A 14,782-nucleotide genomic window follows, 5' to 3' on the forward strand; every position below is an offset into this window, starting at 1 on the left:
CCTACCTTTTTGCCGTTAGCGACTCTGCCCCGACTCAGCCCTGATTTAGCTATTGCACGCGAAAAGCGACTTTTCGCGTGCGATCCCTTTAGAAAATGACCCCCTAAATTCTTTCATAAGAACATGCCATACTGGGTCAGACCAAGAGTCCATCAAGCCCAGCATCCTGTTTCCAACAGTGGTCAATCCAGGCCATGAGAACCTGGCAAGTACCCAAAAACTAAGTCTATTCCATGTAACCATTGCTAATGGCAGTGGCTATTCTCTAAGTGAACTTAATAGCAGTTAATGGACTTCTCCTCCAAGAACTTATCCAAACCTTTTTTAAACCCAGCTACACCAACTGCATTAACCACATCCTCTGGCAACAAATTCCAGAGTTTAATTGTGCGTTGAGTGAAAAAGAACTTTCTCCAATTATTTTTAAATGTGCCACATGCTAACTTCAAGGAGTGCTCCCTAGTCTTTCAATTATCGGAACATTACAGCGCCCCCCCCCCCCCCATGGAAGGTTGCTGTAATGTTACAGTTCTATTTCTATATCAGAGAATGACCACTATTTATTTATTTCAAGGCATCTTCCATATTCTTCTTGTTCCATCTCAGTGCTGCTGTATTATCTTTGTAAGACCCCAGTGGGAACTTTGCTAAAAACTATGACCCTGTAGCAGGGTTATGCAATTCAATATAGGACAGAGAAATGTACCATCTGCCCCCAGCCCCCCCCCCCCCCCCCAATGGAAGGTTGCTGTAATGTTCCAGTTCTGTTTCTATATCAGAGAATGGCCACTATTTATTTATTTATAAATTTTTATATACTGTCATTTGGGGTAGCATCACAATGGTTTACATAATTAATAGAAATACAATAAGATGACAATAATAAAAATATGAAATAGGGTTCAATCAGACAGTACAAAATTAAACAAAGGATTAAATAATAAATATACAATTAAAGTAAAAATCAAATTGATATCAAATAAAAAATTCTATTACAAATAGGAAATAAAAAAAAGAACAACAATAAAATAAATGATTTGCTGGATCTTATATCAATCATGGTCTTGATAAGCTTTGCCAAATAGCCAGTGGGGTTCTGTGGATTTTTGAGTTGGATTTTGAGATAGTAGGATCTTTTGCCTCCTCCTCCTCCTGTGTCTTTTGATTTACAGGCCCAAAGCTTTGGCAGGGAGCCTAGGTGTTGGGTGAGAGATTTACCTCTAGCTCACACCCAGTGGCTAGTGAGCTGTTTCTCTCTTTTGTCATTTTGTTTTGATAGGAAGTTTCCAGGAGAGAGGAAAGAAGCTGTCCAAGTCTTGGATAAAAGCCTCTAGGATTGTGCTCCCTTGCGGAACAGGGTCTCAGAATAATTTTAGGTAATTTTTGAGTAAGGGGCTTTGTTTTTAGTGACTGGAGGTTGCCTTGGGGTAGATATTTAAAAACAAAATGGGCCAGATTCAACTGGTGAAAATGGTTATACTACCTAAATGGCTATATCTTCTACAGACAATGTCTTTATGGCTTCTGAAGAAAGATGTCCTACCTGGATTCAATTAATATTCCGTTTTATTTAGAATGGGAAGAAACCCCATATGAAATTTTCAAGGTTACAGTATAGTATCAGAAATGGGGGACTACAATTGCCTTACTTAAGGATTTAAAATGCTATATGTGTAGTTCGGGTGGCTAGGGATTGGTTAAGTGGGCGGTTAAGTGACAGATCTCAACATAGCTAAAAGTTTGGTATTACCATTGGCACTGTCTTACATCTTCATGGTGCAATTGTGGACATTCCTATGGGGGTAAGGGGTAGCCAATTATATCTACTTGTACTGTAGGCATGGAGGTGGGTCCGACAACTATGCTGCTGCGGATCTGCCTATGTTTCTTTATTTTATAACTTCCATGACAGGGAAGCCTCGGTGCGCGCAAGTTTTTATGAGCACATCTCAGCTTCACACCCCAAAATGCCTACGCCCTGCCCCCACCATGCCGACATTTCACCTCTATTTGAAAACGTCCGAGATGAGTGCGCCTCGGGAGATGTGCGCGTCTCCGAACGACTCTTAAAATCTGCTCGATGCGTGTGAGCCTGATATATTCGCGCATCCCCTAATGAATGCGCGCCTCGGTCTTTTAAAATTCACCTTTTAAGGTTTAAATCCCCAGTGACAGATTCTGTCCAGCCATGACAAATAAATAGAACAAAAACGGGGGGCAGGGGGAGAAGATAATTTTTCTGCAGGCCACTGAAACACCATCCGAATTTAAACCAGAAAAAAAAGTATAATGTATGGCATACGAGCTCGGCAACTCCGCAAGAGAATTTCAAATGAAATCTTACAGCCCTTAGCCACAGCACCCTTTCAAGTCGTGCAAGGTTCGCACTAGCTCTCCAAGGGCACAGGATGGAGATAATTTCTCCACTTGCTTTTCAAAATTAGTAAAAGAAGAATCCTGTGATGTAACTTTGTTTTCCAGATCCAATGATAGTATTTTGCATGACAATTAGAATGGGATGATGATGTTTTATTTTTATCTCCATTACGGCTTGCCAAACAAGTTTTTGCAGTAAATTTTTGGAGAAGACTCAACAGAAGCTGGTGTAGCAGTATCTAGCGAAGAAATAAAATGATTCTTGTCCCCAGGAGAAGCCAGGAGACAATTGTTTTTTCACCGGCAGCTATGCGCTCCAGCCCCTCGGTGGATCTCCCACCCAGTAAAATTGGTTCTGAAAGATCACCAGCAGGAGCCGTCACCTCTTTTCCTGCTTTTGCTGGTGACAATTAAATTAGCTTGAGGGTCTCCTCCGATGGCAAAGAGCTCCTTGGAGCGTCTCTGACGTGCGCACTAGGAAGTGCTGCATTGGACCCATTGTTGCTGTCAGAGCTGGATCTTCAGAGAGGTACACATGACTCTTGCATTTTGCCAATGCTTTCCTTCTCTGCTTGTGATCAGAGGGAGGGGGGGTGGCTGGGGAAAAGTGAGTCAAAGCACAGATGGCGCGTAGTGAGAGCGTTACACTCAGCATGCTCCATCTTGCCTTCTTAGATTGACTGGTTTCATGAGGAATTTTCCCCCTAGGCACAGAATGGGAAAAAGCTTTGATGAATCAGGCCCAGCCCATAGGTTATGCCCTTTATAAAAACAGAATATATAGTGTAGTTCTTGACGGCACTGTTTTTTTTTTGTTTTCAATTCAAATTTTATTGCGTCATAAAAGCAGAGTATGCAGTTAACAGAGACAGTCTGTTCTCCACAGTGTGGAAATTGGTAAAGTACAAGAATAAATGTACATAAAATTATGCTCTCAAGTTCTGTTTTCGTAGTTGATTTGACTGATGTTGTTTGATATGGTACAGCATTTCAGCCTACCAAATACAGCCATTACTAGTTAGGGCACAACACATGCAGAATATACTTCAAAAACCATAAATCTGGTTTTGTATCAATCAAATCCTTCCCGCAGTAGTCAACATGCAGGCAAGTATCAGTAACAAGATACTCTATGCTCAAAATGTGTTGCACCTTTCCCATTTGAAAATAACTTGCCTCCAGTTCTATATAGGCTTTGGTTCCTAGGGCATTCTAAGCTTCTGGAAACGTCCAATGTGGGCCAGCAGCCTCAATGATTGTTTGTTTATTTATTTATTTAAAATCTTTTCTATACTGTCGCTAAGTAATATACCATCGCAACGGTTTACATGTAGGCACATAAATTAATGTAAGTGGGTGCATACTATAGTACATTCTAACAGGTGCCACAAAAGGTTCAGTTACAATAAATTGTTAGACAATCACTTGTTTAGTGAAGTAAGTCATGGCCAGGTATACCTGTAAGGTATTGTTCACGGGTAAAAAATCATAAATATAGTGTTTACAATTACGTTTGTGAGGTAGAGTTCATAGATTATTGAGATGCGCATTCTTAGAATAGTGCTGTGTGCTGGTGTTGCCTTCTGCCTATTCCTGTATATTTTCATTCTCATTCTCCAGTCTCTTTGTAAAATGCTTGTTTAAAAAGCCATGTCTTTAAACTTTTCTTAAAGGTTTGGAGATCTCTTTGCAACCTGATCTCTAGGGGCATTGTGTTCCAGAGGGTGGGGCCTGCTAAAGATAAGGCCCTTTCTCTCACTTGAGTTAGTCTCGCAGTTTTTACTGAGGGAATGGTTAGGAGAGCTTTATTTGCTGATCGAAGGTTTCTGTGTGGGACGAGCACTCACAATGCTGTGTTTAGCCAGGCCGATTTTTCATCATCACGATGTCACAAAATCCCATATCTGACACAACGAGGTGTGTGTGTGTGTGTGTGGGGGTGTCTTTCTGTGACAGTACTGCTCTCCTTCCAGCAGCAGCAGCAGAGTCTTCCTCAGGCATTTACTGCTGTGCAGATATGTCTGAAAGAGTTTCAATGTTTTAGACAATTTGAAGAACTGGCAATTAGGTAATCATTCCCTGAAAGAGTATATTCATAGTCGAGTCCGTTAATTTGGGTCGTATATGTGTACCGCTGAAATGCTAATAGCTTATTTATTATTAGGTTAAACACTGACAGTGTTTTTACTGTTTCTATTTGAGTTACATTGGTTTGTACTATTTATCATTTTATGTTTGGAGTTTAGTGGTCAGTTTATACATAGTTTTATGTATTTTGGTTTTTTTATTTGTTTATCCTGTTACAATAAAAAGTAAGTCGTTTTGAGCTTTCTGGAAAAATACAGCCAAAAAGCTGTAATAATAAATAAAGATAAGCAAATCTGAATTCTGAGTGAGGCTAAAACTCATTTGCCTTCTAGGGCAATCTATTACCTTGACTTCTAATAGTGGTGTTTTCCTTCAAGAAGGAGAGCATGCGAGAGAGTCTGCCTGCTTCTTATCCTGTGTCGCGCCATCATTTTGCTATGAAAATAATTCAGCAAACTTTTTATAGCACCTTTTTTCTCTCCATGAAAAACAGTTTGCAGCCAATTCGAAAGATGTCACTTTAGAGCAGGGATCACGGGGGGGGGAGGTAACTGCTGGACCCAAGCCAGGCCACTTTTCCTACATTTTAGATTTTTTCTATTCCCTATGTGCCGAATTTCAGTAGTTCATGCCATCTAGAACTGCCCAAAAGAAGCAAGATGAATGGATACTTGTGAGTTACATATATAAATTATTCTAAATGTTTCATATTGTTATGTGGTGACCTCATTTAAAAAAAAAAGCATTCTGCTAATGCTTTATTGCACAATTCATTTTAAACTGATATCTCCATAGTTTCAAATCAAATCCAAACTCTACCAGTGAATATTTTGAAGCAATTTGAAACCACTTTGCAGGTTCTTTAATACAGAGGGCTGCAGACTTGTGCTGTTTCATGGCGCCTTTTCTCTAGCATGCACTATAGCTGCCTGCCATCCATTGTCCCCCGTCTGAAGGCAGATTTATCATCCACTGTGTCTCTTACAGTCACTGTGCTTGTCTGTCCATCTGTCTATTCATTTATAAGCATGAATTACATACACTTGCCTCCCTACGGATGAATGGAGAGACAAAGGAAAACACAGACATAGCAAAGGCAGGCCAAGGAGGTTGCCCTGTAGCCGGGTGTATGATCAATATTTTGTTAAGGCAAGACCGAGAAACCTACCCCACTGCTTCTAGCCCAGGGCCACTTCACCATCTCTGCATGACTCATGTTACTGAACCCTGAAGTCCTGAGAGCCTGACACTTAGTATTCCAACTCTCATCACTTTATGTGTCCCGAGTTGGGCTACAGAAACAAGTGATAAACTATGATCGAAAGGGTCACACCTTCTTGGCGTGGTGTTAATACTGTAAATCACCTCAATCACTGTGAACAATTTTGAATTTTATGCTCGATTCGGTACAAACCTTCATCTCAACCAGCAGTGCTTAGGATGTCCCCAGTCTCGTCCTCTTTGGGCGCATTCCTCCTATGACTGAAAGGGTCACACCTTCTTGGCGTGGTGTTAATACCGGAACTCACCTCAATCACTGTGAACAATTTTGGAATTTTACGCTCGATTCGGTACAACCTTCATCTCACCAGCAGTGCTTAGGATGTCCCCAGTCTCCTCTGGTCCTCTTTGGGCGCATTCCTCCTATGACTGAAAGGGTTACACCCCGTTGGCGTGGTGTTAATACCTGAACTCACCTCAATCACTGTGAACAATTTTGGAATTTTACGCTTGATTCGGTACAGCCTTCATCTCACCTGCAGTGCTTAGGATGTCCCCAGTCTCCTCTGGTCCTCTTTGGGCGCATTCCTCCTATGACTGAAAGGGTTACACCCCGTTGGCGTGGTGTTAATACCTGAACTCACCTCAATCACTGTGAACAATTTTGGAATTTTACGCTCGATTCGGTACAGCCTTCATCTCACCTGCAGTGCTTAGGATGTCCCCAGTCTCCTCTGGTCCTCTTTGGGCGCATTCCTCCTTTTGGAAAACTCCCTTCTTCTCCACTCTCCCTTCGCTGGCCATTTTCTCTAATGGAGAAACACCATCCACTTCAAGCCTTGGGCTTCTTCCCTTAAGAGAAAGAACTTCTGCATGGTCTGTTCCACTATGGAAGGATTCCTGGGCCCACTGGCCCGAAGGCTGGCTCCCTTTAGCATTCTATGCCATGCTAGAGGTTCCTTTGTCTCCAACCGACTTATCACTCCTGCCAGCCTTGACACGGATTATATACTCTCCTAAACCACTCTTCTAGAGGATGATTTTTCTAGCTCTCTTAAAGGGAAACCCACACTAGAACCCCTTAACAATTGTATCTGGAAACATTCCAATTAATGACCTAGAACATAGATCAACACTGTTTCTTGTGCCATCTAGTGGCAGTTCATTGCTCCTGCAGCTCAATACCATTTCCCTCTTCTTGATCTTCCCACAGAGACATCACAGAGCTCCCCTACCCAAATCCTCTCCAAGTACCAAACCTCCAGACGTGGCCCCAGTTCAGGGGTCCCCTCACATCCTCAAATAAAAAAAAATGTAAAAAACAGAATAGATCTGAATTATGAGACAGATATAGTAGGGTCTATGATTATAACCATGAGTCATTATTGATTGAGTGAGGTTGGTTCATTTTTCTGTAATTTCAGCAAGTGGCTTTGAGGTTTACATAGCTATTTCAAGAGCGGATTATTCCTTAGGTTGCAGCTTTCTCTCTGGATCAAGGATTTTTCAATTCTGGTTGCAGGATTTTGTACTATCTTCTTCTATTTGGTGCTTATTCCTTATAAACCTTTGGTTTAGGTTAGGTGGTTGACAGAAGACTACAACTGGGGGAGCAGAGAATTTTTTTTTTTCAGTAATTCATCCACAGGGACCTGAGCTTAACCCCATTTTGTTGTATAACATATGGCTGTACAACAGAATAGCACTGGTATTGGGGCTGATTGGTGCCATTTTGAAAATGTGACCCAACGGGGTAGGAGCAACTGGGTTCCATTTTGACCTCTTGTGACTCACAGGTGGAGCCATGGATGAATCGAGGGATAGGGGAAGGCCCTGAGATGGCAATTTTAATCTTTTTTTTATTTCAGCAGCAGCTGGAAGGTGGAGGGCTGTTGGTGGTGGGAGACTGAGTAGAGGCTGCATTTCAAAAAGAAAAATCTGACAAATTTTGTTGGGGTTTAATTTTGAAATGACACACGGTGAAACAGGTCTTGCATTATTTTCATGTCATTTCCAAATAAATGCACATCCCCACTACAAGTAGTACCTGTTCCACGGTTCCTTGTATTGCAGTAGCTTTTCCCTGGATGTTTTTAGGGAGCATGCAATTTTCTTGGAGATAATGTTTGGGTGATAGCCCTCTCTTGGAAGGATATAGGCCCTTTTGCCTGTAAAATGTTACTGTCTCACCTCTTCTGTCAACCCTTCTCTCTCTGCCTCTTCCTTTCCCTTTATTTGAGCTATACTAGGATATTCAGGCAGCCTAAAACCTAGAAGACTCTGTACTATTTAAACCCACTGTGACTGAGCTGCTTCTTTACTAATCTGATGAAGAGAAGATAATTCTCAAAAGTTCATCACAGATATATTAAGTTGTTCTAATAAAAAGGTATTGCCTGCAACTTGTTTAACATTTAGCTCTAGATCTCCAAGTGGACTAACATGGCTACCACAATTCTTTGTTCAAGGTGGAATTAAGAGCTAAAACTAAGTACATGTAGTGCATAGGGGATTATAAATTGCCTTTGTCTAGAATTAAATCATAAGATTGCTTGATGGGTTTAAGTCCATTTCTGGAATTAAAATTGTGGTTGATTTATTGAACTAGTGCATATTTATAATTTTCGGATGCACAAGGCAAAGGTATATCAACTTTACATAAAGTCATCTGCTAACCCAAAATTGTCAAGGCACCCCATGAATTTATTCATAACTGCAAATGGGGGTGTCCGGCCAACAGAAAGAGGCTGTGGAGCATAGAAGGCTAATTGCAGAGCAATCAACATATTTTAGTGTGAAATTCATCTTCTTTTCAGAAAAGGTTCTCTAGAAAAGGGTAGACCTCAATTTTTCAGAATTAAATTACTGAATTATGTATGAATTTAGATTTTAAAAAACCCATAAAGAATGACTTTGCTGCTCCTATATATTTCATAATGCAGTCCAGGAGGCACACCTAATCAATTGGGTTTTCAGAATAGCCACATAAATATGCATGAGACAGATTTGGCATGGGAAAAGAGGCAAAAAAAGGGAGGCCCAAAAGGCTCCTCCTGCTCTGAGCTGGAACAAATATATTTGGGGTGGAGACCTCTGAGAGGTGAATAAATGCCAAGTTAGTGTGTGAATAACTTACCTCTCCCTGGTGGGCCGGAGAGTGGAGGGCATTAGTGGAGCATCTATTGTGTCACTGTTGCCTCCTGAGTGCCCCGCTTTTCTTTTCACCTGGTGTTCCAAATTACCCAGCCCAGGCCTGGATTTCTCAATAGGCAAACTAGGTGTGTGCCTAGGATAAAAAATAATCTGGGGGCAGCAGGTTGGCTGAAGAATTGCTGCCTTCCTACTGTGTTGAGTCTCACTCAGCAAAGAACAGCTCTCTACTTCCTTATCCAGCTGCAGGGGTCAGGAGGGGCCGGGAGCAGATAGCAAAGGGGGGATTAATCTGGGGAGGTTAGGAGAGGCTGAGTGGGAGTTTACTGGGCAGTGAGAAGAAGGTCTGGGAGATGAGAGGGGATTGGCTAGGGGGTGTGTGTGTGTGTGTGTGTGAGAGAGAGAAAGAAGGGGGAAGGGGAGTTGTGTGTGTGTGTGTGTGTGTGAGAGAGAGAGGGGAATGGGGGAAGGGGAGGTGTGTGTGTGTGTGAGAGAGAGAGCGAGGGGAATGGGGGAAGGGGAGGTGTGTGTGTGAGAGAGAGAGAGAGGGGAATGGGGAAGGGGAGTTGTGTGTGTGTGAGAGAGAGAGGGGAAGGGGGAAGGGGAGTTGTGTGTGTGAGAGAGAGAGAGAGGGGAATGGGGGAAGGGGAGTTGTGTGTGTGTGTGAGAGAGAGAGAGAGAGGGGAATGGGGGAAGGGGAGTTGTGTGTGTGTGTGTGTGTGTGTGTGAGAGAGAGAGAGAGGGGAATGGGGGAATGGGAGGTGTGTGTGAGAGAGAGAGAGGGGAATGGGAGGTGTGTGTGTGTGTGAGAGAGAGAGGGGAATGGGGGGAAGGGGAGGTGTGTGTGTGTGTGTGTGTGAGAGAGAGAGAGAGGGGAATAGGGGAAGGGGAGGTGTGTGTGTGTGTGTGTGTGTGAAAGAAGGGATTAGTTCTGGGTATATGTGTGTATGTACCTGATTGGATGAGAAGTTAGGGGATGCAAGGGGAGACAGAACTGGAGTACAGCAGGGACACCTCCCTCCTTCTGCTCCCTCCCTGGAATTAAAGTCCTCTCTCCCTCCTTGAACCTCCCTTCCTTCCCAGATACCCCTCTCTTTGCTCCCAGATTCTGGAATCCCTTAATCCCAGATCCTCCATCCTCTGATCCTCTTTCTCCCTGTATCCCAGATTCCTAGTTCTCCCCATCCCCCATCCTCTCTTCTTCTCACTCTCCTCTCTCCAATCGCTAGGCCTCTCTCTCTCTCCTTTCCTCATCCCTTGTCCTCTCACCCTCTGACTCAGAACCAACGTCAGGAAATATTTCTTCAATGAGAAGGAGATGGGGATGGATGCCCTTCTGGAGGAGGTGGTGAAGACAAAAACAGTCAAAGAATTCAAAGGGGTATGGGATAAACACTGTGGATCCCTAAAGGCTAGTGGATGCAAATGAGAAAAAGAGTGCATGGGGGTAACTTGCTGGTGGGGCGGTTACTACCCTTAATCAATAATCCTTCACACTGTTCATGCAACTCCAACATTGCTCTCTGCTTTAAAAGCAGGGGGAAAAGAGGAAAAGGAGAATTTTGTTTCGGACAACAACCAACAAGGAATTTTATGGTCTGGGAAAACAAATAAGCATGGGGTTAACTTGCTGATGTGGCTGTTACTACCCTTAACCAATAAGCCTTAGACTTGTGATGCATCTCCAGCATTGCTCTCTGCTTCAATGGCAAAAGGTAATGGGGAATTGGACTCACACAGCAACCAACAGGGGCCCTGACTTTGACAGTGTGGGAAACTAAATATGGAGGTGACTTGTACGGGGCGGCAGATGCTACCATTATGGGGGAGACTTGTACGGCGCCACTGGTGCTACCATAAGCTTGTTGGGCAGGCTGGATGGACCATTTGGTTCTTTTCTGCCATCATTTCCATGTTTCTATGTTTTCCAGTTCCGAGATGTCTTTCTTGTGCTACTTGAGATCCCTTTTCCTCATGCAATAAAAACAAAATAAATTCCAGGGATGCAAGCAAGGTTAAAAAGATATTTTTATACTGTAACACAAAAAATGGAAGTATTTGCATTATGCTTCAGAACGTTCTGATTTCTGCCACAGGAAACTGTGGGGTTGTACCTTAGAGCTTTGACTCCCTATTTCCTGACCTTCGGGGGGGGGGGGGGGGGGGGGGAGGGGGCAGCACCAACAATGTCTAGGGTGGCAAAAAAACTAACTTTGTCACTGCTCCAGCCCCTAACATCCTCTAATTGAATCCTTTTGCAACACTTGCTGATCAAGAAAACCAGAATACCTGGTGCTGTTTGCCAAGTGCGGGCTGAAAATAGCAGTGATGAATCGACCCCCAATAAGAATAAATCTCCTTTTCTCCCTCTATAATGACAGAAAGGGCCTCTCTTTTGAAAGATTTGGGCTAGCACATAGGTACCTCAGTAAAAAATCAAATCAAATCAGTGCCCACTTGAATCTTGTTCCAGTATACATTTGTAGGCATATTAACCAGCAGTAACTTTTGGCCATGTAGTCCTTGCCTCATACTAACTATGCCGTAAGGGAGTAATTAACAAATTATACTGTCAATATGCCCTCCAAATTTCATGCGATCTAAATTAGACAGTGAGTTCTTTTCTGAAGCGTAAGGGATACTGTTACACCCTTGAAAAGGACAACATCTTAACGATGTAAGAAGGTTGATGTCATGGTTTCTGTTTCTGAAGTGTGTGTGTGATTTTTATTTTTTTTGTTTTGTTATGTTTTGTTTTTTTTTTAGGTTACTTCTCACTTCCACATTGCAAAATGACTGTGCAAGATGGCGTTTTCCCCTTTTTCCCTCAGAAAAGGACACCCTTCATTTTTGACACGCAAAGCATTGAAGTCATCATCATATTTCTGGCTCTTGCCTGCACCTTCATCATCATCCTGCCTGGGATTCGAGGCAAGGCGGTGGGTGTGCTTCTTTCCTGTATGGCATGGCCGGGAAAGGATGTGCTTTTCAACAGCATTTGTCTCATTTTGTGCCGTTTCCCATCTGAATCAGTTGTTGTTGTTGTTGTTGTTGCTGAGTTTTGGCACTTGCTAAACTTGTTATTGCACGGGCTAAAATAACCTAGCCTGTGATGAAATGCCGAAACGAAATGAAGTGAAAAGGTTTCCGGTTTGTTTGGTTTTTTTGTCCCATGAAGCCCAGTGGAAATCCTTATCATTAATGTAGTATGGCAGCGATACTGTAATTAGACTATTGATATTAATGAGGATGACTGTATGGCTCAATGTCCAGGGAGGACCAGCTGGTCCAATCCAAGTTTTACCCTGTTGCAAGCGCTCAAACCCCGAACTACATCTTCCTGCATGGAATGGGTCAGAACCCAGACCGTCGCAGCTGATCCTCCTGGATATGGAGCTGTTTGATCATAACAGAACTTTCATGAGTCTCACACATTTCCCTAACATGTATATTTTTTTGCACATTGTATCAAAGAACATTTTGCAATCATCCCTTAAATTTCTGAAAAAAAAAAATCAGTTCAAGAGCTTTTGAGACAAGGATAGAAAACACCCACAAAAGTTTCCACCTCAGATATTTTTCTCAGGTTTTTTTTTTTTCCTCATGTCTGGCTCAAATTTAGCTGTGAGATCTTAGACTCAGGAGCAATAATGGGAAATAATTTTTCATTGAAAGGATGGTGGATGTCTGGAATGCTCTCCCAAAGGAGGCAGTGAAGACAAAAATGGTGACAAAATTCAAAGGGACATGGGTTAAAACACAGAGAGTGGCAAGAGGGTGGAAATGAAGCACTGGGGTAACCTGCACAGAGCGGCAGTTGTGACCCTAAACACCTTGCTGGGTAGACTGGATGGGCCAGTTTGGTCTTTATCTGCTGTCATTTACTAGGTTGCTATTTTGAATCAATCAAAGTGAGAACTCTTGGCATTTTTTTTTTTTTTTTAAACTTCAGGGTTTCAGAAATTTGTGTTTTTGCTTAATGCTCTTTTATTGAAAGCTCACCAAACATTCAACAATCAGAGTATTAAAAGTAAAATACAGCATAGCACATAATAAACCATTCATAAAGGAAAAGAAGTGAGGAGCGAGACAGAGCGAGCAGGAGATGGGAAGGAAATGGGAGAAAAAGAAGTGGGGTGAGTTAGAAGTGGAAGGAGAATCCCACAGTATTTGTTTAAGGGTCCAGGTTGCTCCCAGATATTGGTCCTCATGCTTGTCTCCCTCTGGCTAAACTTCCTCATATTTCTTTGACTGTCTGTAAATCATCATTCAGAGACAATTTCCAAAAGTTTTCACCTGGATAGATGTGTGTTCATCCAAATAAAAACTTCTTTTCAAACGGTGTGGCTAAAAGTATGTGCTGTGTATGACAGCATGTGTACTTGTATCTGTGAAAAAGCCAGCTAAAATGGAGTGTATGCTGATTTTTATTTTATGTGAACTGTCCTAGTCCCTATTCTGACTCTAAATCCTATTAGGACTGACTCTCTTCCATGAACAGGTTTAGGAATACTCCAGTGTGCCTTTCTGTTATGTTCAACTTTGTTGTATAAAAAAAGAACAACTAAAAAAAAAACTGAACAATGAATTGACATGGTATCATTTTCTTCCTACAGAGGCCATTTTGGCTTTTGAGGGTTTTCACAAGCCTCTTCATTGGTGCAGTGATTCTTGGTGAGTGTGTATCATTTCCTAAGTTCGATCATCTTAACTGGTTTTCCTGAAATGCCCATTGTATTTTGGCCCTGTCATAATTTGTATAGAGAATAAAGCTTCCCAATAGCTACCATTTTTCAGGGGCCATGTGGACATTTGTGGCAGCCATATCTCAAACTTTTGGCAAGTGTGTATTGAGAGTGAGGGACGTGGAAATTCTCACTGAAATCCATTGGACCGGGATCAGCTTTTGATGCAGGACAGAGCAAAAAGTTGCAATTTATTTATCCGAATATGTGGCATTGCCCTGACAAATGCAGGACATTTGAGTAATCCAGTCTGGATAATTAATGTAAAGTCATTTCACTTCACCTATCTGCCGATTTTCTGTTTGCTGTCCCTCAGTTATCCACCATCACACTGTATCATGTATTGTCATATACAGAGCAGGCTGTATTTCTACATACAGTTGTATGCAAACGTTTAGACACCCTGGTTAAATTATATGTTTCTGTTTTGTAAGTGTTTCTGACAGTTTAAATTGCTAACTGGAAACATTTATAGCCTTCCCCTGCTTTGTAAGCATGAATTACAATATCTTCATTTGCAAATGCTCAGACAGATGCTTAGAGGAGCCGTTGGTTGTTGAAAGTAGACAGAACAACATTCACAACCTGAGAGGTTTAGAAGGGTCAGAATATTTATTTATGCAACTGTGGAATTGCATTCAATATAAGTTGATAAACAATGGTCAGCTATTCAGATTGTTCTTTATCTTAAAATCACACACCATCTCTTTCCCCAAAGAGCAATGTCTCTTCCAATTCCTCGCTGTTATGCCATCTGCCAGAAACAAGAAAGAAAGTAAAACTAGAAAAATGCTTTCTTAGTTTCAGTTTATCATATATTTTTTTAAAGATTATTTTAGACCACGTTTATTTCTTGTTTCCTAATTTAGAAGGATCCCTTTTCTTGTCAGAGTGCTCTCTTTGCTAAAGTTCCTAAAACTGGTGTTGATCTGCTATCCCATAGTATCCTCTACCTTCCAGAAGAGAAGATGTTCACAAGACGTTAAGATTCCAGTCTGGCAAGAAGAAAGATTACATAACATACAAGGGCCTTTTCCCCATAGACACAATGGGCGGGCACCTTTACTACATCTGGCCTTTTGGGTGCACTGCAATTGCTTATGTTTTAGTGATCCTGTAATAGTATTACAATCTGTCTTGCAAAATGTTGACAATAAATCCCATTAATTTTGTCCTTTTAAGTTTTATATTCATATATCCAT

General features: G+C 41.9%; 1 protein-coding gene across 2 annotated transcripts in view; it reads left to right on the forward strand.

Moving 5' to 3' along the window:
* LOC115075395 (dual oxidase maturation factor 1-like) overlaps positions 1-14,782 on the forward strand; it is a 50,966-nt gene that overhangs the window by 26,782 nt on the left and 9,402 nt on the right. For both annotated transcript variants that reach the window (XM_029575741.1, XM_029575742.1), the window contains 2 exons: positions 11,602-11,774; positions 13,452-13,509. In XM_029575741.1, coding sequence (XP_029431601.1) covers positions 11,628-11,774; positions 13,452-13,509 — 205 coding nt within the window. In that variant the 5' untranslated portion in view covers positions 11,602-11,627. The remainder of the gene's footprint in view (positions 1-11,601; positions 11,775-13,451; positions 13,510-14,782) is intronic.

Source organism: Rhinatrema bivittatum, chromosome 13, assembly GCF_901001135.1.
Source record: "Rhinatrema bivittatum chromosome 13, aRhiBiv1.1, whole genome shotgun sequence".
In the NCBI taxonomy this organism is placed as follows: Eukaryota; Metazoa; Chordata; class Amphibia; order Gymnophiona; family Rhinatrematidae; genus Rhinatrema; species Rhinatrema bivittatum.